This window comes from Muscardinus avellanarius (genome assembly GCF_963383645.1).
Source record: "Muscardinus avellanarius genome assembly, chromosome: 16".
Lineage (NCBI taxonomy): Eukaryota > Metazoa > Chordata > Mammalia > Rodentia > Gliridae > Muscardinus > Muscardinus avellanarius.
This window is the reverse complement of record NC_137802.1, coordinates 50,034,311-50,060,530: the sequence shown is the minus strand read 5'-3', so window position 1 is coordinate 50,060,530 and position 26,220 is coordinate 50,034,311. Positions and strand designations below refer to the sequence as shown.

General features: G+C 41.0%; 1 protein-coding gene across 2 annotated transcripts in view; it reads left to right on the top strand.

The window, feature by feature from the left end:
- Positions 1 to 6,099: 6,099 nt before the first annotated feature.
- Positions 6,100 to 26,220, top strand: part of TOP2A (DNA topoisomerase II alpha) — a gene marked incomplete at both ends in the record, with an annotated part of 38,795 nt that continues 18,674 nt past the window's right edge. For both annotated transcript variants that reach the window (XM_080713776.1, XM_080713775.1), the window contains 20 exons: positions 6,100 to 6,120; positions 7,567 to 7,722; positions 7,944 to 8,034; positions 8,880 to 8,943; positions 11,230 to 11,375; positions 11,549 to 11,646; positions 11,867 to 12,079; positions 12,531 to 12,704; positions 13,943 to 14,044; positions 14,142 to 14,279; positions 15,984 to 16,122; positions 18,103 to 18,260; positions 18,835 to 18,960; positions 19,736 to 19,846; positions 19,988 to 20,093; positions 20,187 to 20,296; positions 21,105 to 21,197; positions 22,318 to 22,432; positions 22,521 to 22,642; positions 25,669 to 25,817. In XM_080713776.1, the coding sequence (XP_080569902.1) occupies positions 6,100 to 6,120; positions 7,567 to 7,722; positions 7,944 to 8,034; positions 8,880 to 8,943; positions 11,230 to 11,375; positions 11,549 to 11,646; positions 11,867 to 12,079; positions 12,531 to 12,704; positions 13,943 to 14,044; positions 14,142 to 14,279; positions 15,984 to 16,122; positions 18,103 to 18,260; positions 18,835 to 18,960; positions 19,736 to 19,846; positions 19,988 to 20,093; positions 20,187 to 20,296; positions 21,105 to 21,197; positions 22,318 to 22,432; positions 22,521 to 22,642; positions 25,669 to 25,817 (2,432 nt within the window). The remainder of the gene's footprint in view (positions 6,121 to 7,566; positions 7,723 to 7,943; positions 8,035 to 8,879; positions 8,944 to 11,229; positions 11,376 to 11,548; positions 11,647 to 11,866; positions 12,080 to 12,530; positions 12,705 to 13,942; positions 14,045 to 14,141; positions 14,280 to 15,983; positions 16,123 to 18,102; positions 18,261 to 18,834; positions 18,961 to 19,735; positions 19,847 to 19,987; positions 20,094 to 20,186; positions 20,297 to 21,104; positions 21,198 to 22,317; positions 22,433 to 22,520; positions 22,643 to 25,668; positions 25,818 to 26,220) is intronic.

Genomic DNA, 26,220 nt, shown 5'->3' with positions numbered 1-26,220 from the left:
ACTGGTTTTGCCATTAACTTGCTCTGTGACTGGCAAAGTAACATCTAGCCTCTTATCCTCAAATGCCCTCAGTTGTAACAGGGAATAACGTCAGCCCAGCCTTACAGGACTGTGCAAAAACCTGCCAAGACGATGTGTGGAAAGCATTTAACACTGCTTGGCACCGATGAAATCTCAATACATGTTAGCCATTATGATCAGTGGACACCATGGTAATCCTGTAAAGCCATTTTATAGATAGGGTTCCGGGCAGTAAAGAGACCAGCCTAAGGTCACATGCAGCTAAATGTGATTTAAACCCATTTGTGAGACAACAGATCCTGTGCCCTGCGTTAGCTTTTTTCTTTTTTTCTTTTCTTTTTTTTTCTTTTCTTTTTGTCTCTAGGACTAAAGTACCTGACAAGAACAACTGAAAGAAGAAAATGTTTATTCTGGCTCACAGTTTCAGAGTTTTCAGTCCATAGGTAGCCAGCTCCAAGGCAGAAACATGCGTGTGTCAGAGCTTAAGAGAGGAAAGCTGCTCCTGGCAGCCAGAAATTAAAAAGAAGAAGGGACCAGGACATATAGATTCGCCAGAACCATGCTCACAGTGGTCTGCATCCTCCAGGCATGCCCTACCCGCCTACAGTTACCTCCCTAAAAATATATTCAAATTAGCCGGGCGTGGTGGCGCACGCTTGTAATCCCCGCGCTTGGGAGGCAGAGACAGGAGGATCGCGCAGGTTCGAAGCCAGCCGCGCGCGCTGGCTTAGGAGACCCTGTTTCCAAAATGAAAATAGGTCTGGGAGTGTAGCCCGGAGGTAGAAGGGCTTCCAGGAACCCCAGTACCACCAAAAAAAATAAATAAATAATATATATATATATATATATATATATATGTATATATATATATATTCAAATTATTAATCCCAGCTGGGTGTGGTGGCCCACATTTGTAATCCCAGTACTTGGGAGACTAAGTCAGGAGGATCACAGGTTTGCAGACAGCCTCAGCTACTTACTGAGGCCCTTCGCAAGTCAGTGAGACCTTGTTTCAAAAATAAAAGAAAATAGGGGTGGGAGTGTAGCTCAAAGGTAAAATCCTCCATACTGGGAAATAAAAAACAAAGAACTGAGTTCTTTTTCTCAGAAGTCGAATGCCCTGGATTCAATTCCCAGTACTAAATAAATAAATAATAAATAAGCAATTCTGAACATGTACCTTTGCATCACTGTGGGACTGTATTCAACTCGTAGAAGTTAAGTTACTGAGTTAAAAGGTGTACATTTAAAAAAAATTTTTTGGGTGATGGTGGTACTGGGGTTCCTGGGAATCCTTCTACCTCTGGGATACACTCCCAGACCTATTTTATATTTTTATTTGGAAACAGGGTCTCTTAAACCAGCGCGGCTGGCTTCGAACCTGAGGGATTCTCCTATCTCAGCCTCCCAGGCACGGGGATTACAAGCGTGTGCCACCACACCCAGCTCTTTAAAAAAATTTTATTATTTATTTATATACCTTTTTTGTGGTACTAGGAAAGGAACCCCGGGGCATTCCACCTCCAATCTACACTCTAGTCCTATTTTATTTGTTTGTTTGTTTTGTAACAGGGTCTCTCTTTATTTTTACTTATTTATTTATTTTTGTTTGGTGGTACTGGGGTTCCTGGAAACCCTTCTCCGGGCTACACTCCCAGGCCTTTTTTTTTTTTGCGGGTCTGGGGATGAAACCCAGGGGCATTCGACCTCTGAGCTACAGCCCCTGCCCTATTTTTTATTTTTTATTTTGAAACCGGGTCTCACTGAGCTGCAGAGAGCCTCACTAAGTAGCTGAGGCTGTCCGCGAACCGCGATCCTCCGGTCTTAGCCTATCGAATGCCGGGATTATAAGCGTGCGCCACCACACCCGGCTGTCCCAGACCTATTTTATATTTTACTTGGAAACAGGGTCTCTTAAGCCAGCGCGGCTTGCTTTGAACCTGCGCCCTCCTCCTGTCTCCACCTCCCCAGCGCAGGGATCACACGCGTGCGCCACCACGCCCAGCTCTTTTTTTATTTTTTGTTTTGAAACAAGGTCTCACTAGTTTTCTGAGGTGGCCCTCGAACCTGAGATCCTCCTGTCTCAGCCCTTCTCAGTAGGATTACATGCCTGACCGTTTCTGAAATGTTGATAGATACAGGTCAACCAGAAGCTGAGTAGATTTGGGGACCAATCTCTGGTCCTGAGGTATTTCTCTCCGCACCTCCCTAGCTCTCTCCGGTGGCCCTCCACCTCCCTTTGCCACCCAGAGGTTAAGCTCTAATGGGATATTTTAAGTTTTGCTGGTCTCCTCCAACCCAAGCCTGGTATTCGGTATTCCCTGTTTAAAAAAAAAAAAAAAAAGACTGACCAGGCCCTGCCAATGGTCAACCTCAAAGTAAACAGAGCCTCTCCATCCAGCCCTAACCACCTGAGTACCCTGGCGCTGGCCCAGCCTCATCCAGAAATCCCCAGTGTGGGCTCCAGTCTAGCCATCACCAAACCCCAAACACTGAGCCTAACTTCCAGTCCAGCCCCCTTGCTCGGTCCACAAGAAGGAGAGACCCTTTTCCTTCTCCGGAAGCTCCCAGATTGATGATGATGATGGAGACACAAGGCCTACAGGGCCTTCCCTCCTACTGCTGCGGAGCTGGGACACCAGAAACACTGGGGAGAAAACGATCAAAGAATACTTAAAAAAAGAAACTCATGCACATGTGCTAATTCACTCTGGTACACTTGAGTGAGTTTCCATGCAAGACTGTCAGAGAAGACACCCTGGAGAGGGGAATTTGGAACTGGTTTTGGAGGAAGTTGTGAGTCTGACTGGGAAAGTCCTGGAGGAGACAGAGGTAAAAACTGCAGCTAGGCGTGATGGTGCACACCTGTAATCCCAAGACATGGGAGGCTAAAACAGGAGGATCACAGGCTCAAGGACAGCTTCACCAATGCAGCCAAATTCTCAGCAACATAGTGAGACCCTGTTTCTTTTTTTCTTTTTTCTTTTCTTTCTTTTTTTTTTTTTTTCCTTCCTGTATTGGGGATGGAGCCCAGGGGCATTCTATCTCTGAGCTACACCCCCAGCACTATATTTTATTCTTTATTTTGAAACAGGGTCTTACTGAGCTGCAAAGGGCCTAAGTAGCTGAGGCTGGCTGCAAACTGCAATCCTCCTGTCTCCGCCTCCCAAATGCTGGGGTTACAAGAGTTCACCACCACGCCTGGCTTCTTTTTTTTTCCTTTCTTTCTTTTTTGTTTTTCATTTCTTTTTGGTACTGGGTATTAAATCTAGAGGCATTCTACCTCCAAACTATGCCCCCAGCCAGATTTTATTTCTTTATTTGCAGGGTTGCACTAAGTTTCTGAAAGCCTCCCCATATTGTTGAGGTTGGCTTTGAACCTGTGATCCTCCTGTTTCAGCCTCCTAAGTACTGGGATTACAAACCACCATACCTAGTCTTGAGAACCTGTTTTGAAAAAATAAAAAAAGGGGTTAGGGGTACAGTTCAGAAGTAGAATGCTCCTGGGTTCAATCTCCAGTACCACAAAAGAATGAATGAATGAATGAATGAATGAATGAATGAATGAAATAATTGAAAAAATATTTTGAGCTCTTGCTTTTAAGCAGGCAATGCACTAGGCACTTTATCTGTATTCTTTTACCCTAGGAAAAGGAGGTACTCCCATAATTCCCATTTTAGATGAAGAAACTGGAAGCCCAGCAAGACTGAGTGACAGAGCCACATCCCCACAGGTGGGGGGAGGGATGGGGCTAAAATCCTGAGAGCTACTTTGGGTCCCTGCAGAGTGGGAGAGGGGCAGTGGTGAGGATGAAAAATTTCCCTTCCCCCAGCCACAGCCCTCTGGAAGTGAGTCCAGTCCCTTGGCCCCCTCCAGGACTGGTATCCAGCAGGCACCTGGAATTCCCCCAGTGTGCAATGCCTCCCAGGCCCACCCACCTACTTCATCCCTCAGTGGTCCGCTCACATCCCTCAGTGGTCCGCTCACATCCCACAGGGCTCCCTGTGATAGGCTCTGGGAAGGGGTAGGATTGGCAGAGAAAGAAGGGCTGCACAAGATGAGCCTGTGCAGGTAGGATTGTCCTAGGCGCTTCCTTTAGCTTTCTGTGCCGTTGAGACAAGAGAATGGCGTTGGGAGGTGCAGGACTCCCAAGTCCTTTTGACTCCATGGCTCTGTTTCACGAGTTTTAGAACAGATAGCCACAGTCGGGACCAAGCTGAACTTCAGGGGAGATTTAAAGTTGGGTCCCAGGAAATAGCGCCGAAGTTGCTTATTAAATTCCTGTTTTAGGAGCCGGGTGTGGTGGCGCACGCTTGTAATCCCAGCATTTGGGAGGCAGAGACAGGAGGATCGCGGTTCTCAGACAGCCTCAGCTACTTAGTGAGGTCCTCTGCAACTCAGTGAGACCCGGTTTCAAAATCAAGAATAAAAAATAGGGCAAGGGGTGTAGCTAGGAGATAGAATGCCCCTGGGTTCCACCCCCAGACCCGCAATAAATAAATAAATTAATTAATTAATTCCTGCTTCCAGGCCAGGCGTGGTGGTGCACGCTTGTAATCCCTGTGCTTGGGAGGCAGAGACAGGTGGATTGTGCAGGTTCGAAACCAGCCTTGCTGGTTTAAGAGACCCTGTTTCCAAATAATAAAAAATATAAAATAGGTCCGGGAGTGTAACCCGGAGGTAGAAGGGTTTCCAGGAACCCCAGTACCACCAAAAAAAACCAAAAAACCCACAAACAACAACAACAACAACAAAAAAAAAACCAAAGCCTGTTTCCGGGCATGGTGGCACAAGTTTGTAATTCCAGCATTTGGGAGGCTGAGACTGGAGGGTGACAACTCGCTAACAGCATCAGCTACTTAGTGAGGCTCTCTGCAACTTAGTGAGACCGTTTCAAATAAAGAATAATTAAAAAAAAAAAAAGGCAGGGGGTGTAGCTTGGAGGTCAAATGCCTCTGGGTTCCATCTCCAGACCTGCAAAAAAAAAAAATACTGTTTCCTGCATTCCTGCACGCTTGTAATCCAGCATTTGGGAGGCTGAGACAAGAGGATCACATAGGTTCGAAGCCAGCCTCAGCTACTTAGTGAGGCTCTCAGAAACTTAGTGAGACCTTGTTTCCAAATAAAATACAAAATAGGTCTGGGAGTATAGCCCGGAGGTAGAAAGCATCTGGATTCCATTCCCAGTACCACCAAAAAGATTTTTTTAAATAACAATAAAAGCTGATGCTGTTTCTTCCTAAAAAATGGAGGATCTCCCATTTCTCTCATTAACAATCTCAGGACGGTGGATGCTTTTTATTATTATTTTGAGGTACTGGGGATGGAACCCTGGGGCATTCTATCTCCGAGATACACCCCCAGCCCTATTTTTTATTCTTTATTTTGAAACAGGGTCTCACTGAGTTGCAGAGGGCCTCACTAAGTAGCAGAAGCTCTCCAGGAACCGCGATCCTGTCTTTGCCTCCCAAATGCTGGGATTACAAGCATGCACCACAACGCCCGTTAGGTGGATGCTTTTTTATTTTATTTCATTTCATTTCATTTCATTTCATTTCATTTCATTTCATTTTCAGGGTTCTGAAGTAAGTTAGTAGTTGCTGAGGAACAGATAGTCTCCTTTTCTTTCCTCTTTCATTCCAGCAGGCTCCTCAGGAAAGCCCGATCTGCTTCCATAACTCCTACTCACTAAGGTTTTCCGCTTGGAGAAGACAGCACTTCATTGGACAGATTCCCTGTCAGTCTCTCCATTACGACGTCGAGTGGTGCGATTTGAAAGCCCCACTAGTCCCGCCTCCCCTAACCAATTGGTTCATTTGAACAGGACGGCCTACTCCGCCGGTCATTGGTGGATATAAAAGACTAGGTGCGATTGGTCTTTCTAAACAGTGTCAATGAGAGCCAGTCGGTGATTGGTTCGCCTGATTCGGGCGGGCTAGGTGTAGGTTCAAAAGAAAGTAGAGGCGCTCTCCTAACCGACGCGCGTCTGAGGAGAAGCGACGGGGCTCCCGGCAGTCTCGTGGGTCCCGCCGGTTTAGTCGCTTTCGGGGTTCTCGAGCCCCCTCCCGACCGTCACCATGGAGGTGTCGCCACTGCAGGTACAGCTCGCGGAAGGGGCCGGGTGGTGGAGCCTCAGCGCGGCTCTGGTGACTCCAGATGCGCAGAGGGGTGAGGCTCCGGGGCGGTGCGGCCCGCGACGCGAGGGGGCCGCTGCGGCCCCAGTTTCCCGGGCCCCGGGCGCCGCGGACAGGCCGAAGCCCCTTCCGGGGCTAGTACTGAAGTCTCACCGGGAAACTGCCTTCTAGAGGCTTCTGTGGTGGTTCTGTATTTTAATGGCCCCTGTGTGGCTTTAAAGCCCCCGCCCTCGCTACGCCCCTGCCTTCGGGTTGAAAATGAGATTACGCCGGGCGTGGTGGCGATCGCCTGTGGTCCCAGTCCTCGGGAGGCTCGAGGGAGACTCTTCATCAACCGAGCGAGACCATGTTTCAAAGTAAAAATAAAATCGGCCTGGGGGTGTCGCTTGGAGGAATAATGCCCTGGGTTCGATCCACAGTGCGACAGAAAAGAAAGAAAACGAGATTAAATGTTGCCCCCCTTGGAAGGTGCGGAGCAGTGGCTCTGTTCCCATCGAAGAAGTTGGCCCGCCCCAGTGCGACGAAAAATGTCCTTCCTATAGTTCAGAGCGTTAACGTGGCCGTGGGATTGAAGCGATGGCATCCAAACTGATGCTGCTGAACTAGAACGAGCTGCTGTGTGCCTGGGACGTCATAGGCACCCAGTAAATGTTTATGCATTAAGTGAAAGAAATTGGGTGGATTTCTATCATTGACATAAAAAATAGGTACAAGAAATTTCCATCCAGCAGTTGTCAGCTATCCAGGCTACTGTGATGCCTGTGGTTGTGTTACACTGCTGGAAGAGCAAGCATTGTCTTTTTTGAGGTTTGGCTCCTAGCACTGTTTTGGTGCTAGGGCCAAGAACCTAAGGACAGTGTTCTGAACCTCTGAGAGTGGAGTGACTCCTCTTGTGGAGTTGGTCCTAGTCTGGGTGCAAACAATTTTGTGGGGGAAAAAAGGGAAATTTCCTTGTCAGGTACACACTTGGTGCAATAAAATGTCTATTTAAACGAACACCTGAGAATCTGGCTGCAGTGAATTTAAATTACTATGCCTATGCTGGGCGTGGTGGCACACGCTTGTAATCCCAGCACTTGAGAGGCTGAGACAGGGGGATTGCACAGGTTTGAAGCCAGCCTCAGCTACTTAGTGAGGCTCTCAGCTACTTAGTGAGACCCTGTTTCTAAATAAAGTATAAAATAACTCTGGGAATATAACCCGGAGGTAGAAAAGCCCCTGGGTTCCACCCCCAGTACTACAGAAAATTTTAAAAATGAAAAAAAATTACTATGACTGGTTAGGTCTATGTAAAATCCAGCAGTACCCACTAACATTGCAATTTATGATTTAGTATGTTAAAGTGTGTCATTATGATAGTTTATTCATTGTTTCTGATAAAAAAAATCTCTTCTTTTTTTAAATTACTAGCCTGTAAATGAAAATTTGCAAATGAACAAAATAAAGAAAAATGAAGATGCTAAGAAAAGACTGTCTATTGAAAGAATATATCAAAAGAAAACTCAGTTGGAACATATATTGCTCCGGCCAGACACCTACATTGGCTCTGTGGAATTAGTGACCCAGGTACAACCAAGCTAATGAAATGCAGTTACTTAGGCGAAATACATACTTTTCCAGATTAATTTTCTATACCTCATTTTATGAGGAATTGGGCTGTAGTTCATATACATAATACATATAGTATGTGTGCATATGCATAACTATATATTAGTATTTAATCTAGAAGATGTTATAGCAATGACAATAAATATAGAATAACTATATATTTTTTACCTTATTTCTAGCAAATGTGGGTTTATGATGAAGATATTGGCATAAACTACAGGGAAGTCACATTTGTTCCTGGTTTATACAAAATTTTTGATGAGATTTTAGGTGAGTAAATTTGTTTCATTTAAACTTACTGGTCTGCCAGGCATAGTGGTGCATGCCCGTATTCCCAGTACTTGGGATGGGAGGATCACACAGGTTCAAGGGTCTCACAACTTTAGCAAGACCAAGATCCTATTTCAAAATAAGAAGATCTGAGTATATAGCTCAGAGGTAGAATGACCTGGGTTCAATACCCAGTACCTCCCTTCCCACAAAAGAGTTATTGGTCAAATGCTCATAAGAAGTATTATTCCTACCAAATCCTCTATAGCCAGAGCTTCTGTGATTTCAAATAATTGTTTGGCATAATTGAGGCAGTCTAAGAAGTTGCGCTTTTTTTTTTTTTAAGAAACTCTTCTAAAATTCATAGAGTTAATTGCTATAAATTAACACCTTGTTAATGCTGTTCCTTGGTAACTTGAGAATTTATTTCTGTATCCTAGAATTAAAAATATATATATATAGTGTGTGTGTGTGTGTGTGTGTGTGTGTGTGTGTGTGTGTGTGTGTGTGTGTGTGTGACAGACACCAGAGATTGAACCCAGGATCATTCTTCCTCTTAAGCTATACCCCTGACCCTATTTTTGTTTTTGGAACAGTCTCACTAAGTTGCTGTAATTGACTGCGAACCTACAGTCCTCCTGTCTCAGCCTCCCAAGTACTGGGATTACAGCATGTGCCACCATGCCTGGCTAGAAAAATGCTTTTAAAAACACTTTAAATCGGGCCTGGTGGTACACACTTATAATTTGGAGGTAGAATGCCGCTGGGTTCAATCCCTAGTACCACAAAAAAGAAAGAAAAAAACATTTTAATTTCTTACACCTGTGTATTTTGTTTTCTTTCAGTTAATGCTGCGGACAACAAACAAAGGGATCCAAAAATGTCTTGTATTAGAGTCACAATTGACCCGTATGTTATTTACCTAGTTTTTTGTTTGATATAGCTTGTTGTTATTGTTAGTTGCATTTATTTTGATTTCTGGTGAAGTTGGCTTTTTTCAAACGGTTTACAGAAATACAGAAAGGCATAATGCAAAAATGAATAGTTTGTAGATAACCCACCACCTAGAGCCAAACAGTTGTTAACATTTTCCCATCTTTTCTTTACCTGTACTTTTTTTCTGGATAATTTCAAAATAAACTGTAAACATAGACAATCCCTAAATACTTTAGCAAGTATCTCCAATAATTACTCCAAGCATCTGGAGTCTAAACTTTTTCTCATGATGCCATTCAAACAGTAAACCAGTAGGTGGTGGTAGAGAATAATTTGATATAACATTATTGGTTTTAAATGCTGGTATTCCTTTGTTGAGTGGTCAAGGTGTTTCTTTTTTTTCTTTTTTTTTTAAGCCTGGTTAGTTATGACATAAACTAAATACTTAAGGTTCTTTTTGGTGGTGTGTTAATCATGACATACTTGAATGTTTCTAAGGTCTTGATATAATATTTCATAAAGTATTGTGATAGTTTTAATTAGTCTTTTTATAGACAATATTAAGTACCACTTGGAATAAGAACCATAGTGTATGTCTATAGTTATAATAGTGTAAGTTATAATAGTGTATTATAATAAGCTGGACGTGGTGATGCACGCTTGTAATCCAAGCATTTGGGAGGCTGCAACCAGAGGATCATGGTTTGCAGACAGCCTCAGCTACTTAGTGAGGCCCTCCACAACTTAGTGAGACCCCGTTGTAAAATAAAGAATAAAAAATAGGGCAAGGTGCGTAGCTCGGAAGTCAAGTGCCCCTGGGTTCCATCCCCAGACCCACACAAAAAAAGTGTATTATAATGTATCCTATAGTTATAATAATGTATTATAGCTAAAATCTTGGGCGAGTTTAAAAAATAAAAAGATATGTAAGTTTTTAGCATTTTATTGGTGAGTAGGGCAGTTTATGTTTTTTTTGTTTTGTTTTGTTTTATCTCTTGCATTGCAATGTGCTTTGTTGGATAGGAAAGCTAAGGGACTTAGGAATATACCAATGCTGTGGGGGGGGGGTACTGGGATTGAACCCAGGGACATTTCTACCTCTGAGCTATACCCCAGCCCCCCCCCCCCTTTTTCCCCTCTATTTTTAACCAGAGTTTCACTAAGTTGTGAAGGGCCTAAGTAGCTGAGGCTGGCTGTGAACCTGTCATCCTCTTGTCTCAGCCTCCAGATAATGGGATTACAAGTGTACATCACTCCAGCCTCTGATGATCCTCTTAGAAGTGGTAAACTAGCTGGGCATGGTGGTACACACCTATAATCCCTGTACTTGGGAGACTGAGACAGGAAGATCACAGGTTTGAGGACAGCCTCAGAAAGTAGTGAGATTGTCATCAACCTAGTGAGACCCTGTTTCAAAATAAAATTTAAAAATGGGGCTGGGGATATAGCTCAGAGATAGAATGCCTCTGGGTTCCATACCTAGTACCACCAAAAAAAAAAGTGGTAAACTAGGTGTATTGGCATACAACTGTAATCCCAGTAGTTGGAAAGGTAAAACGGGAGAATCGCAGGTTCAAAGCCAGCCTCAGCAACTTAGACCATTTCAAAATAAAAATAAAATAGAACTAGAAGTGAAGCTGGCAGCCGGGCGTGGTGGCGCACACTTGTAATTCCCACGCTTGGGAGGCTGAGACAGGAGGATCACGCAGGTTCGAAGCCAGCCTCAGCTACTTAGTGAGGCTCTCAGCAACTTAGTGAGACCCTATTTCCAAATAAAATATAAAATGGGTCTGGGAGTATAACCCGGAAATAGAAAGCCTCTGGGTTCTACCCCCAGTACCACCCAAAAAAAAGAGAAGTGAAGCTGGAAGGTAAAATGCCCCAGGGTTCATTCTCCAGTACAAACAAAAAATGGTGTAATATTGTTTCCAAATTTTGCCCTTTTCTTTCCATTGGGCATAATTCATTTTCCTTTGTTATTCTAACATTTTTTAAATTCCACTTTTTCAACATTATCAGTGTGTTTACAGATATTGGAAAAGGTTTCTCCCTTCCACTTCTGGCTCTTATTTCAGGAGTGTCAGGAACTAAGCATGGTTGGAAAAATTGTTCATGCTCAGTTTCAGAAGCTATCTATAAAAAAAGTCATAATGAATTTGAGACTTGAGAATTTATACACATTGAATTATAGTATTTAAGTGTTTTTAAGTGTTAAGCATTTCTTTAACATTTGCTTTATAATGAAATTTTCAATCTTAGAGAAAACAATTTAATCAGTATATGGAATAATGGAAAAGGAATTCCTGTTGTTGAACATAAAGTCGAGAAGATGTATGTCCCAGCTCTCATATTTGGACAGCTCTTAACTTCTAGTAACTATGACGATGATGAAAAGAAAGTAACAGGTAGAGTATTGAGGGAAAATAACATTTAGTTGCTAAGAAAAAAGTTTTAAATGGTTATCTATAGTGTGAGGGTTAAATATATGGGAATAAACTTATAATTGAATAGTTTTGCCAGTGATTAAGAAATAAAGCTGTCAATGAGGTAATAAGATGTTTTATATTTATTTGCCTAGGTGGTCGAAATGGCTATGGAGCCAAGTTGTGTAATATATTTAGTACAAAATTTACTGTGGAAACAGCCAGTAGAGAATATAAGAAAATGTTCAAACAGGCAAGTAAATAACTATCTTGTACCTTAATCATAAAATGTGACAGAGCCATTTATAATGAAATTAATGGTTGGTCTAATTTAATATTTGTAAGCTATTAGGTCATACAGAAGTACTCATGAAAAATATTAGAGTATTTTCCAGGATTTGTACATTTGTATTATTTAGTTCCAGTTTGTGAAATGACTTGAATTTTTTACATTTCTTACTCTACCTCCCTAGACATGGATGGATAACATGGGAAGAGCTGGTGAGATGGAACTCAAGCCCTTTAGTGGAGAAGATTATACATGTATCACCTTCCAGCCTGATTTGTCTAAATTTAAAATGCAAAGCCTGGACAAAGATATTGTTGCACTGATGGTTAGAAGAGCATATGATATTGCTGGATCCACTAAAGATGTAAAAGTCTTTCTTAATGGAAATAAGCTGCCAGTGAGTATTTTCCTGGGCATGAGGACAGAGAGAAATTTATGATCATTGTCAAGTATAAATTCGGTACTTTTCGTCTCCTCTCTTTTGAGGGTCTGGGGATGGAACGCAGGGGTATTCGACCTCCGAGCTACACCCCCTGCCCTATTTTTTATTCTTTTATTTTGAAACCGGTCTCACTGAGTTGCAGAGGGCCTCACTAAGTAGCTGAGGCTGCCTGCGAACTGCGATCCTCAGGTCTCCGCCTCCCAAATGCTGGAATTACAAGCGTGCACCACCACGCCTGGCTCGAAGGATTTCTTAAAAGAAGCACCTGAAATACTTTTCTGCTCTTTTTTTAATGACTATTTTTTTAGTCTATCAACATCATTTCATAGATTTTTTTTTTAATCCTGTCTGTTAACTTTAATTTTTACAACTTTCCTTAATACCGTTATTTTTAATTCCTATACAGGTAAAAGGATTTCGCAGTTATGTGGATATGTATTTGAAGGATAAGTTAGATGAAACTGGCAATCCATTGAAAGTAGTACATGAACAAGTAAACCACAGGTGGGAAGTGTGTTTAACAATGAGTGAAAAAGGCTTTCAGCAAATTAGCTTCGTCAATAGCATTGCTACTTCCAAGGTAATTTTATGTGTTCTTACTGTCTTTTTTGGTACTGGGAATTGAAATCAGGTGTAGTCTACCTCTGAGGTATAACCCTAGCACCCTGTTTTTTTCTTTCTCTCTCTGTGTGTGTGTGTGTGTGTGTGAGAGACAGAGACAGAGACAGACACTGAGGGTGGAACCTCTGGGCTACACTCCCAGACCTATTTTATATTTTTTTATTTGGAAATAGGGTCTCTTAAGCCAGCAAGGCTGGCATCAAACCTGCACAATCCTCCTGTCTCCGCCTCCCAAGCACGGGGATTACAGGCATGCCCAGCCTCCCAGACCTATTGTGTGTGTGTGTGTGTGTGTGTGTGTGTGTCTGGGAATGGAACCCAGAGGCATTTGACCTCCAAGCTAATGCTGGGTTTACAAATGTTGCCACCACGCCCAGCTTTATTTTATCTTCTTTTTTTTTTTTTTTTTTTTTTTTTGGTGGTGGTGGTACTGTGGTTCCTAGAAGCCAGCCCTTCTACCTCCAGGCTACACTCCCAGACCTATTTCATACTTTTTATGTGGAAACAGGGTCTCTTAAGCCAGCGAGGCTGGCTCCGAACCAGCGTGATCCTCCTGTCTCTGCCTCCCAAGCGCGGGGATTACAAGCGTGCGCCACCACGCCCGGCTTTATTTTATATTTTTATTTGGAAACAGGTTCTCACTAAGTTGCTAAGAGCCTCACTAAGTAGTTGAGGCTGGCTTTGAACCTGTGCGATCCTCCTGTCTCGGCCTCCCAGGCGTGAAGATTACAAGCGTGCTCCACCATTCCTGGCCCAATTCTATTTCTTATTTGGACACAGTCTCTAGGTTCTGAGTGCCAAGGCTGGCTTTGAACTTGAGTTCCTTCTGTCTTGTCATCTCAAGTACTTGGAATTACAAGTGTGTGCCTCTTTTTTTTTTTTTTTTTTTTTTTTTTTTTTGTGTGTGTGTGTGTGTGTGTGTGTGTGTGTGTGTGTGTGTGTGGTATTGGGGATAGAATGCAGGGGCATTCTACTTCTGAGCTACTCCTTCAGCCCTATTTTAGTCTTTTATTTTGAAACAGGGTCTCACTAGGTTGCTGAGTCTTAACTCTGAATCTTCCTTCTTCCTGTCTCAGCCTCCCAAATACTAAGATTTTAGGAGTGTCAAAATGTTCAGCCTAAATTATCTTTTATGTGTTTGATTGCTATTATAATTTTGAGGATACTGAGTTTTACATTTTGATTTTTCTTCATTAGGGTGGCAGACATGTTGATTATGTAGCTGATCAGATTGTGACTAAACTTGTTGATGTAGTAAAGAAGAAAAACAAAGGTGGTGTTGCAGTAAAAGCACATCAGGTATGGCATTTTAGCAATTTTCTTTATCTAAAGTCAAGGAAAAGAAAATAAATCATGTGGATGTTTTTGTGACTTGATATATCAACTTTTATTACAGGTGAAAAATCACATGTGGATTTTTGTGAATGCCTTAATTGAAAACCCAACTTTTGACTCTCAGACAAAAGAAAACATGACTTTACAAGCCAAGAGCTTTGGATCAACATGCCAATTAAGTGAAAAATTCATTAAAGCTGTGAGTACTTAGAAGGAAATAAAAATGAAAATACCCATTGCCCTTTTCAGCTCTACCAAAGTGATTTTTCCCACATTACACTTCTCTAAGCCTTCTTAAAGGAAGTAAAAAATATGCCTGTGATTCACAAGTTAACACAAACTAATTTAGTTATTTCTATACTCACTGACCTTCATATCAGGAACTCCTATACTTGAGAGGCTGAGACAAGAGCATCACAGGTTCAAGGACAGCCTCAGCAAGTAGTGAGATTCATCAACCTAGCCATACCCTATTTCAAAATAAAAATAAAATAGGGCTGGAGATGTAGCTCAGAGGGAGAATACCTCTGGGATTCAGTCCCCAGTACTAAAAAAAAAAAAAAAGCCCCAACTGACCAAGTGTGATGGTATGCAACTATAATTCCAATAATTTGGGAGGCTGAGGCTGGAGCACCAAAAGTTTGAGGCCAGCTTCAGCAACTTAGTGAGATCCTGTCTTAAAAAGGACTGGGGCTATAACTCAGTAGTAAAGAAACCCTGAATTTAATCATTAGTAGTACCACAAAAGAAAAAAGCACCAACCAACTTCTAGGTTAGATAAACAACAAAGGCAGGAGTCTTGTTTTTATCCCTCTCTAACCAATAAGAATTATCTCTTGTTTATCTTAGTAGCCTCCCATCATTGTGTCTTTTCTGAAGTACTGTAACAGGTTCTTAACCTTCATATTGTTTGAGTCCTTGTTGATGCTTTTGAGTGACCTTTTTGTGTTAAAGCATACATTTTTTTCATTTTGACTCTTGACATCTTTCAGTGATTTCCACTCAGGAAAAGTCCAAGTTCCATTTCCTCAAGAAATCCTTTATTAGCCAAGCATGGTGGTGCACACTTGTAATCCCAGCATTCGAGAGGTCTTAGAGGCTGAGACCTGAGGATCACGGTTTGCAGATAGCCTCAGCTACTTAGTGAGGCCCTCTGCAACTTAGTGAGACCCTGTTTTAAAATAAAGAATACAAAATAGGGGTGGGGGTGTACCTCAGAGATAAATACCTGAAGGTTCCATCCCCAGACCCACCAAAAAAAAAACCTTTATTTTTTACCCTTCCCCCCAACTAAGTTGGTTCCAATACAGCAAACTCTTCACTTAATCATAATTCTTATTACATTTGTAGCTTCTTAAATTATTTCTGTCGTCCACGTTATACCTTACATGAGAAGGACCATTTCTAATTTTTTTCAACTAATATACCTCCAACAAGTAATTCAGTGCTTAGCAATATAGGCACATTGTTTTGTTTTGTTTTTGTTTTATAGTACTGAACATTGAACCCAGGGGCATTCTACCTCTGAGCTATACCCCCAGCCACAATTTTATTTTTACTTTGAAACAGGGCCTCACTAGGTTGAGAGTCTCAATACTTGCTGCGGCTGTCTTTGAACATGTCTCCTTGAACAGTCCTGTCCCAGCCTCTAAGTACTAAGATTATAGGCATGTGCCATCATGGCCAGCTGCATATATTAAATGAATGAACCAAAAGGAACCAGCTTCCTCACTGGTGATAACTTAACATGGGGAGATCCAGAAATTATTTTGCCACCTTCTATTCAGATATTAAACTACCTCTTTTCAGTCTTTAAATTTGACTTATTTACCTGGGGGCACATTTGTATTTTAGATTTCTGATAAAAACCCTTTTTCCCTAATAAGAATTTTTTTGTTTTCAGGCAATTAGCTGTGGTATCGTAGAAAGCATACTTAACTGGGTAAAGTTTAAGGCCCAAATCCAGTTAAACAAGAAGTGTTCAGCTGTAAAACATAACAGAATCAAGGGAATTCCCAAACTTGATGATGCCAATGATGCAGGTACACATTTAATAATGTTTTTAAACTTTGAATCTTGTACTTGAGTTGTTCTATTTTATTAACAACATACTATGGGTATTTTTTCCTTGACATTTAATATTCAATAGAATACTTTGTTAAAAATAAACCAATTCCAAGCTGGGTGTGGTGGTACATGCTTGCAATCCCAGTACTTGGGAGGCTGAGACAGGAGGATTGCACAGGTTCAAAGTCAGCTTCAGCAACTTAGTGAGACCCTGTTTCCAAATAAAATATAAAATGGAGCCGGATGTGGTGGTCCATGCTTGTAATCCCAGCATTCGGGAGGCTGAGACTGGACGATTGCAGTTCATGGACAGCCTCAGCTACTTAGTGAGGCCCTCTGCAATTTAGTGAGAACCTATTTCAAGATAAAGAATAAAAAACAGGGCAGGGGCTGTAGCTTGGAGGTCGAATGCCCCTGGGTTCCATCCCCAGACCCCGAAATAAATAAATAAATAAATAAAATGGGTCTGGAAGTATAGCCCAGAGGTTGAAGGCCCCTGGATTCCATCCATAGTACTACTAAAATAATAAGTAAAAATAAACCAATTCCCTGTTATTGAACATTTGGGTCATTTTCTATTTGAGGCTATTATAATGTTGAGATGGCTACTTTGGAATATAAAACAAGAATGTTTATATAGTTATATAGTTATCTTCTATTACCTAATGAATACTTTTTTTTTTTTTTTTTTTTTTTTTTTTGGTGGTACTGGGGTGCAACCCAGGGGCTTTCTACCTCCAGGCTATACTCCCAGACCTATTTTCTATTTTATTTGGAAACAGGGTCTCACTAAGTTGCTGAGAGCCTCACTAAGTAGCTGAGGCTGGCTTTGAAACTGTCCCAAGCGTGGGAATTACAGGCATGCGCCACCATGCCCAACTCTTCCTGATAACTACTTTGAAAATAAAATAATCAAATGAGCTGAGAATGGTGGCACATGCTTGTAATCCCCAAATTTGGGGGGCTGAGACAGGAGGATAGGAGGTTTGTGGCCAGCCTCAGCTACTTAGTGGGGCCCTCTGCAATTTTGTGAGACCCTGTTTCAAAATAAAGAATAAAACAATAGGCCTGGGGATATATCTCAGAGGTGGAATGTCCCTGGGTTCAATCCTCAGTGCTGCAAAAAAAAAAAAAAAAAAATTTAAATGAATGTTTAGCAGCAGTATAAGTATTATGAGAAATTAATTTAAGAAACTAAGGCATAATAGTCCTCCCTTATCTGTAGGAGATATATTCCAAGACTCTCCAGTGGATGCCTGAAACCATGAATAGTATCAAATCCCATATATATTACTTTTTTCCTCTACATACTTAATGTTAAAGGCCAAGTAAAAGATTAAAAATAGTAAATAATAAAATAAGCCAATTATAACAATGTACCGTAATAATAAGTTATATTATTACATCTTATACTATACTCCCCTTTTCTATCAAATAATATTAACAACATTTATGTGATAAGTGAAGTTAATAACAGGCATTGTAGTGTAGCATTTGGCTACCACATAAGGGCTATTTAGAATATAAGTGCTGAGATACCAAGACAGTTGATCTCATAACCAAGACAGCTACTAAATGACTGACAGATGGATAGCATATATAGTGTTTAACAGCTCAGGCAATACTATGTTTGGCTTCCTTGTGTCACTGAAAACATTAGACAGTTCAAACTTATTGTTTGGATCTGGAATTTTCCATTTAATATTTTTGGACCATGGTTGACCATAGGTAAGTGAATCATGGACGAGAGCGGGGCGAGGGGTATCTACTGTACACGTTTTAGTTGCTATGAGCTTTTAATTAAAACACATACAAAATATAATATTGGCTCGATTTTACTCTAAGCTACTTGTTATGAATTATAAACCATTTGTATGGTTACTAACAGCATTTCTGATTTAGTATTTAAGGTTGAACTAAATGTTCTAAAAATAATTTGTGTGTTTTTATTTTAGGAAGCCGAAACTCCACTGAGTGTACACTTATCCTGACTGAAGGAGACTCAGCCAAAACTTTGGCTGTTTCAGGCCTTGGTGTGGTTGGAAGAGACAAATATGGGGTTTTCCCTCTTAGAGGAAAAATACTCAATGTCCGGGAAGCTTCTCATAAACAGGTAGAATATAAAACTAACTTAGAATCTAAATCTAGTTTATGATGCTGGATTTCATGCTTATATTTCATTTTCTCATTGAGTGTTTTGAAATTTATATTGTTATTTTAAGAAGCTGGGAGTGGTTAACATGTGTGAGACCCTGGGTTCTATCCCCACTACAAAGAAGAGAAGAGGGAAGGGATGTAGAAGTACATTATAGCATAAGAGACCTTTCTGACTTACTAAAGTATAGACTAATATAATTCAAAATATAGGAGCTTAAAAGAAACTCACGCCGGGCGTGGTGGCGCACGCTTGTAATCCCCGCGCTTGGGAGGCAGAGACAGGAGGATCGCGCTGGTTCGGAGCCAGCCTCGCTGGTTTAAGAGACCCTGTTTCCACATAAAGTTAAAAACTAGGTCTGGGAGTGTAGCCCGTGGGAGTGTAGCCCGGAGGTAGAAGGGCTTCCAGGAACCCCAGTACCACCACAAAAAAAAAAAAAGAAAGAAACTCACATATAGTTATTTCTTTTTTATTTCTTTGTTTTTTTCAAATTTATAAACATTACTCTTTTTATGGTATATGTCCATTTCAGATCATGGAAAATGCGGAAATCAACAATATCATCAAAATTGTGGGTCTTCAGTACAAGAAAAGCTATGAAGATGAAGATTCATTGAAGACTCTTCGTTATGGGAAGATAATGATTATGACAGATCAGGTCAGATTTGTTATCAAATATTTTAGATTGAGCCAGGTGTGGTGGCGCACGCTTGTAATCCCAGCATTTGGGAGGCTGAGACAGGATCGTGGTTCACAGACAGCCTCAGCTACTTAGTGAGGTCCTTTACAACTCAGTGAGACCCTGTTTCAAAATAAAGAATAAAAGCCGGGCGTGGTGGTGCACACTTGTAATCCCCGCGCTTGGGAGGCAGAGACAGGAGGATCGCGCTGGTTGGAAGCCAGCCGTGCTGGCGTAAGAGACCCTGTTTCAAAAATATAAAATAGGTCTGGGAGTGTAGCCCGGAGGTAGAAGGGCTTCCAGGAACCCCAATACCACCAAAGAAAGAAAGAAAGAGGGGGGGGGGTAAAAAATAGGGCTGGAGGTGTCGCTCAGAGGTAGAGTGCCCCTGGGTTCCATCCCCAGTACTATGAAAATTATTAAACTAAGCATTTGTTTGTTTTGAGGCAGGGTCTCACTATGTTTCCCATGGGGGCTAGTCTCCAAACTCCTGAATTCAAGCGATCTTCTTACCTCAACCTCCCAAGTCATTGGTACTATCGGCTCATATCAAGCATGGCAAAGCACACTTTGATATAAGTGACATTGCTTTCCTGCCATAAAGAGAAATATTTAACTAGAAGCTTTGTTAGTTGTCTCTAAGAAAATCTAACCAGATATGTTTGTGTTATATATGTATTACATATATAGTGAGTTTAGACTTGAACCACTTTTTAGTTTCTAAGTATTTTTTGTTCTTTGTCAAATATTTTAGGACCAAGATGGTTCCCATATCAAAGGCTTGCTGATTAATTTTATTCATCACAATTGGCCCTCTCTCCTGCGACATCGTTTTCTAGAGGAATTTATCACTCCCATTGTAAAGGTATACAAATTTCTAGAATACAAAATAATAGCTACTCTAAGGCTCTACTTGAACCTGGATTTACATATAAACCAGTGATGTGTGAGGGTATACAGGGGAGCCCACAATGTACAAAGCTGAAACATCTGTTCTTTATCATAGGTGTCTAAAAACAAGCAAGAAATACCATTCTACAGCCTTCCTGAATTTGAAGAATGGAAGAGTTCTACTCCAAATCATAAAAAATGGAAAGTCAAGTATTACAAAGGTTTGTAATGAAATCCATATGTAATATCTCAATTTTATTATATACTTTTATATGATTATATGGGGGTAACATGCTATATGCTTGGTCTTGTAGGTTTGGGCACCAGCACATCAAAAGAAGCTAAGGAATACTTTGCAGATATGAAAAGACATCGGATCCAGTTTAAATATTCTGGGCCTGAAGATGATGCTGCAATCAGCCTAGTGAGTTTGAGGGTTTTTTTTTTTTTATTGTTTGTTTTTTGTTTTATTGTTTTGTTTTGTTTTCATGTCTGGGGATGGAACCCAGGGGCATTCGACCTCCAAGCTACACCCCCTGCCCTATTTTTATTCTTTATTTTGAATCAGGGTCTCACTGAGTTGCGAAGGGCCTCGCTAAATAGCTGAGGCCTGATTTCATTTATTTACATTTTGGTAATGGCAAGTGAACCTAGGGACATTCTACCTATGAGCTACATTCCTAGCAGATTTTTTATGTGTTTTGGGTTTTTTTTTTTTTTGGCACTGGGGTTTAAGCCCAGGGGCATTCTACCTCCAAGCCACACCCCCAGCGCAATTTTATTTTTATTTTGAAACGGTCTTGCTAGTTTGGTGAGAGTCTTGCTGCTTGCTGAGGCTCTCCTTGAACTTGTAATCCTCTAGCCTCCTAAGTACTGGGATTATAGGAGTGCTACCATGCCCAGCCAGGATCTAGATAATTTAGAAAACCTTTTTTTTTTTTTTTTAAGCGGGTCTAGGAATGAAATCCAGGGGCATTCGACCTCCAAGCTACACCCCCTGCCCTGTTTTTTTATTCTTTATTTTGAAATAGGGTCTCACTAAGTTACAGAGGGCCTCACTAAGTAGCTGAGGCTGTCCACGAACCGTGATCCTCCAGTCTCAGCCTCCCGAATGCTGGGATTACAAGTATGCACCACTATGCCTGGCTAGAAAACAGAATTTTGGTTGTTGTCTATAGAAGAGACATGATTGGAACCTATATTAGTTAACAATGATATCTTCTCATTTGTAGGCCTTTAGCAAAAAACAGGTAGATGATCGAAAGGAATGGTTAACTCATTTTATGGAAGATAGAAGACAACGAAAGTTACTTGGCCTTCCTGAGGTGAAAATTTTAATTATTTTCTACAAAATTTGTTATCTGACCAACTTTTTAGAGTTAATTTTATAGCAACTTAAATTTAATAATTATTTCAGTATGAAATTTAATTAAAAAATGATGGTAATGTTCCAGGTAACAATGTTTTGGTTGGTAATAGACCCATATGCAGCACTGATCCTACATTGTCTTGGTGGAGCTGCACATTCTCATCACCTAAAATGTGCCCATGAGGTCTCAGGGCAAGGCCTGCTTGTGTTTGTGGCAGTGCTGGTGTGAACAAACTGATTGTCAGCGTAAGGAGTGATGACAGATGACTATGTATTGACTATTATTACTTAATTGTATGCTTTTCTCTTACTGGTATATTGTAGGCAAGCACCATGGTGCCCGGCTTCATCCATATTTTAAATCTTAAAACTTAAGGTTCACTGTGAAACATCATGCTCTGTTATGCCAGTGTCAGCCTCATGTCTCAGGTTTACCAGCTTTCAGGGAAGCATAATTTTCTCTTGTGCTTGATTTAGTCTCATGTTCATCATCATTGCCTTAGATGCAATAGGTTTTGCCATATAAATATGGTACATAGCCTGGGTGTGTGTGTGTATGTCTGTACTCTCTAGGTTTCCTAGATGACAAATCACCTCATAATGTATTTCTTAGTATGTATCTTCTTTGTTAAATGAAAGATGCAGGACTGTTTATATTCTTAGACTACTGTGTAAATGTACTGGACCTGAAAAAAATTAAATGGCAATGCATTTTTTTTCCTTAACTGTAGCAATTAAGATTACTGTTTTGTTTTGTTTTTTTCTTTTGAGCTACACTCCCAGCCAAATTTTATTTTTGTTTTGAAACAGGGTCTTGCTAGGTTTGATGAGAGTCTCACTACTTACTGAGGCTATCCTCAAACTTGCTGTGATCCTCCTGTCTTAGCTTCCCAAGTACTGGGATTATAGATGTGTGCTACCACACCCAGCTTCCTTTATCTTTAAAACATGGAATACTTGTGCATGATTATATTTTTGATGGACTTAAGAATTCTCATAGAAATGATAGTTTAAGAAGTTTAAGGCCAGTATTTTGTTTTAAACCAAACCCTGTAATATTCTCTTTGGTCCCTCAGGATTATTTATATGGACAAACTACCACTTATCTGACATATAATGACTTCATAAACAAAGAACTTATTCTCTTCTCAAATTCTGATAACGAGCGATCTATTCCATCGATGGTGGATGGTGAGTTCCAGTTTTTTAGTCTGTCATAAAATGGAAATCATTGCCCAGAAATGGTTGAGAGTGCTAATGTTTGTTCTTCATTTTAAAGGTTTGAAACCGGGTCAGAGAAAGGTTTTGTTTACATGTTTCAAACGGAATGACAAGCGAGAGGTGAAGGTTGCCCAGTTAGCTGGATCAGTGGCAGAAATGTCCTCTTACCACCATGGTGAGGTAAACACCCAATCCAGAAAGCAGAAATAATTGCAAAGTTATCCTCCAAATATGTTTGGTGCAAGTATAAACTGCTATGTACTTAGTACAAAATAATTCAGTAAAATCTATCAAACTATGATTACCCTTTATCCTAACAGTTTTATTTCTAGAAATATTCCTACAAGGATATTTATTTTAATATGATATCAGAATTTAGGCATGCAGACTGACTACCCAGTTAGAAAATTGTTATAAGTTGTGACGCATTTTTGTGTGGAATTAATGATATAGCTTAAACTCAGCACTACTGCTGATGAATGTCTTTTGGCAGGTGGGGAAAAAAATATGCAGAAAAATGCTTACAGAAAAATGTCTAGAGGAATACATTCCCAAATGATTACTTTCATTAACCCTAGGAATTGGAAAGGGCAACTTTCACTTTTTACATATATCTGGATTGTTTTACTTTACATGAACATATTTTCATTTTGTCATTGATTTACCTTTTTTGCACTTGTTATATAAAACAGTTTTTGTTTTGTTTATTTTTTGTGGTACTGGGCGTGGAATCCAGGGGCTTTCTACCTCCAAGCTATACTCCCAGACCTATTTTATATTTTTTTTTGGAAATAGGGTCTTACTAAGTTGCTGAGAGCCTCACTAAGTAGCTGGGGCTGGCTTCAAACCTGTGCAATCCTCCTGTTTCGGCCTCCCAAGCCTGGGGATTACATGTGTGCACCACCACGCCTGGCTTATATAAAACAGTTTAAAAGAACTAGATTGCTTACAAGTTTCTAGAGGAAAAATTTTCTTTGAGGTACTGGGAATTGAATCGCATTCTACCTCTAAGCTACACCCCTTACCCCTCGTGTGTGTGTGTGTGTGTGTGTGTGTGTGTGTGTGTGTGTGTGTGTGTTACTGGTGGTGGAACCCAGGGGTTTTTCTACCTCCAGGCTACACACCTATTTTTATTTTATTTGGAAACAGAGTCTCGGTAAGTAGCTGAGGCTGGCTTCAAACCTGTGCGATCCTCCTGTCTCAGCCTCCCAAACACAGGGATTACAAGCCTGGGCCACCACACCCAGCTCCTTACCTGATTTTATTTCTTATTTGGAAACAAGATCTCATTAGATTGTTAAGAGCCTCTGTTAAGTTGCTGAGGCTGGCTTTGAACCTATGATCCTCCTGTGTCATCTTCCCATGTATTGGTATTACAAACGTGTGCCACCATGCGCACCTTAGAAAACTTTTTTGGTACTGGAGATTGAACCCATGGCTATTCTACTTCTGAGCTGTACCCCTATCACTGTTTTTTTATGTTTTTTATTTGTTTTGTTTTGAAACAGGGTCTCACTAAGTTGCAAAGGGCATTACTAAATTGCTGAGGCTGGCCATGACCTTGTAATCCTCCTGTTTCAGCATCCTAAATACTGAGATTACAAGCATAGGCCACCACGCCCAGCTAAGTTTCTAGAATTTTATTTATTTATTTAGTACTGGGGATGGAACCCAGGGGCATTCTACCTCAGAGCTGTACCCACAGACCTATATTTTATTCCTTATTTTGAAAGAGGGCCTCACTACGTAGCTGGGGCTGGCCACGAACCTGTGATTCTCCTGTCTGTCTCCCAAGTACTAGGATTACAAAGCATGCACCACCACACCCCGCTAAATTTCTAGAAGTTTAAATTTAATGGTTTTACTCCTCATTGCTTTAAATCAATATAGTAAGGACTCAGTAAATATTTATCCAACTAACATTGGTTACGTGCCTACCTTATATCAGATCCCACCTTCATGATATCATCATAATATTTGTGTGTGTGTGTGTATGTGTGTGTGTGTGTGGTATTGGGGTTGCAACCTAGGGGCTTTCTACCTCTGGGCTATAATCCCAGACCTATTTTATGCTTTATTTGGAAACAGGGTCTCACTAAGTTGCTGAGAGCCTCACTAAGTAGCTGAGGCTGGCTTCAAACCTGTGCAGTTCTGTCTCAGCCTCCCAAGTGCGGGAATAACAAGCATGTACCACCACACCCGGCTATCATCATCATATAATCAGAGGGCCAACAGGCATACTGTAGACTAAAGTGATATATGCTATATTAGAAATGAGCTAAGTGAGCTGGGTGTGGTGGCACACGATTGTATTCCCAGCATTTGGGAGGCTCTGACAGGAAGATTGCAGGTTCAAGGCCAGCCTCTTGGACTTAGTAAGGCCTTCCACAACTTAGTGAGACCCTGTTTCAAAATAAAGAATAAAGCTGGGCATGGTGGTGCACGCTTGTAATCCCCGTGCTTGGGAGGCAGAAACAGGAGGATCGCGCAGGTTCAAAGCCAGCCGAATTGCCTTAGGAGACCCTGTTTCCAAATTAAAAAGTATAAAATAGGTCTGGGAGTGTAGCCTGGAAGTAGAAGGGTTTCCAGGAACCTCAGTACCACCAAAATAAAAAACAGGGCTCTGGGGGATATAGCTCCAAGGTAGAATGCTCCTGAGTTCAATCTCCAGCACTGCAAAAAAATAAATAAATAAATAAAGAGACAAGTGTTAATGATACAACAATAAAAATATTTCATTTTTCGGATGGTAAAGAAACTTTCAATTCAAGGTTAAGTAGAACTAGGCCGAGCGTGGTGGCGTACCCTTGTAATCCCAGCGCTTGGGAAACTGAGACAGGAGGATCACACAGGTTCGAAGCCACCCTCAGCTACATAGTGAGGCTCTCAGCAACTTAATGAGACACTATTTCCAAATAAAGTATAAAATAGGTCTGGGAGTATAGCCCGGAGGTAGAAAAGCCCCTGGGTTCCACCCCCAGTACCACACACACACACACAAAAAATTAAGTAGAACTAAAAGTCAGAAATTATTGTTAGGCAAGAGCCTTGAACGTAGAGTGAACATTTATCTTAAAAAAAAAAATCACTGTAAACATCTAGACTACATAAATCTTTACAATATTATAATGAAAGTTAGTCAAAATAATCAGTGTGTATTTTTAAAAGACTTTGGATCAGATTAATGAATCTTTTTTTCTCCCCAGATGTCACTGATGATGACCATCATCAATTTGGCTCAGAATTTTGTGGGTAGCAATAATCTGAACCTCTTGCAGCCCATTGGTCAGTTTGGTACCAGGCTGCATGGTGGCAAGGATTCTGCCAGTCCTCGATACATCTTCACAATGCTCAGGTGAGTGTGCTTTCAGTTACTAATGACTTCGTCCAGATTTAGGGCAGTATAAGTCCAAAAAAACAAAAATTCAATTAATTAGGAAATACTGATGATCTGATAGGTAGAACTCAGAGGTACTACTATAAACACCACCCTACAGCCAGGCGTGGTGGTACACGCTTGTAATCCCAGCATTCGGGAGGCTGAGACAGGAGGACTGCAGTTTGCGGACAGCCTCAGCTACCTAGTGAGGCCCTCTGCAACTCAGTGAGACCTGGTTTCAAAATAAAGAATAAAAAATAGGGCAGGGGGTGTAGCTCGGACGTCGAATGCCCCTGGGTCCCTCCCCAGACCCACAAACATATGTGTGTATGTGTGTGTATCACCCTACAGTACATAGGTTTGCTCCTTATGACAAAGA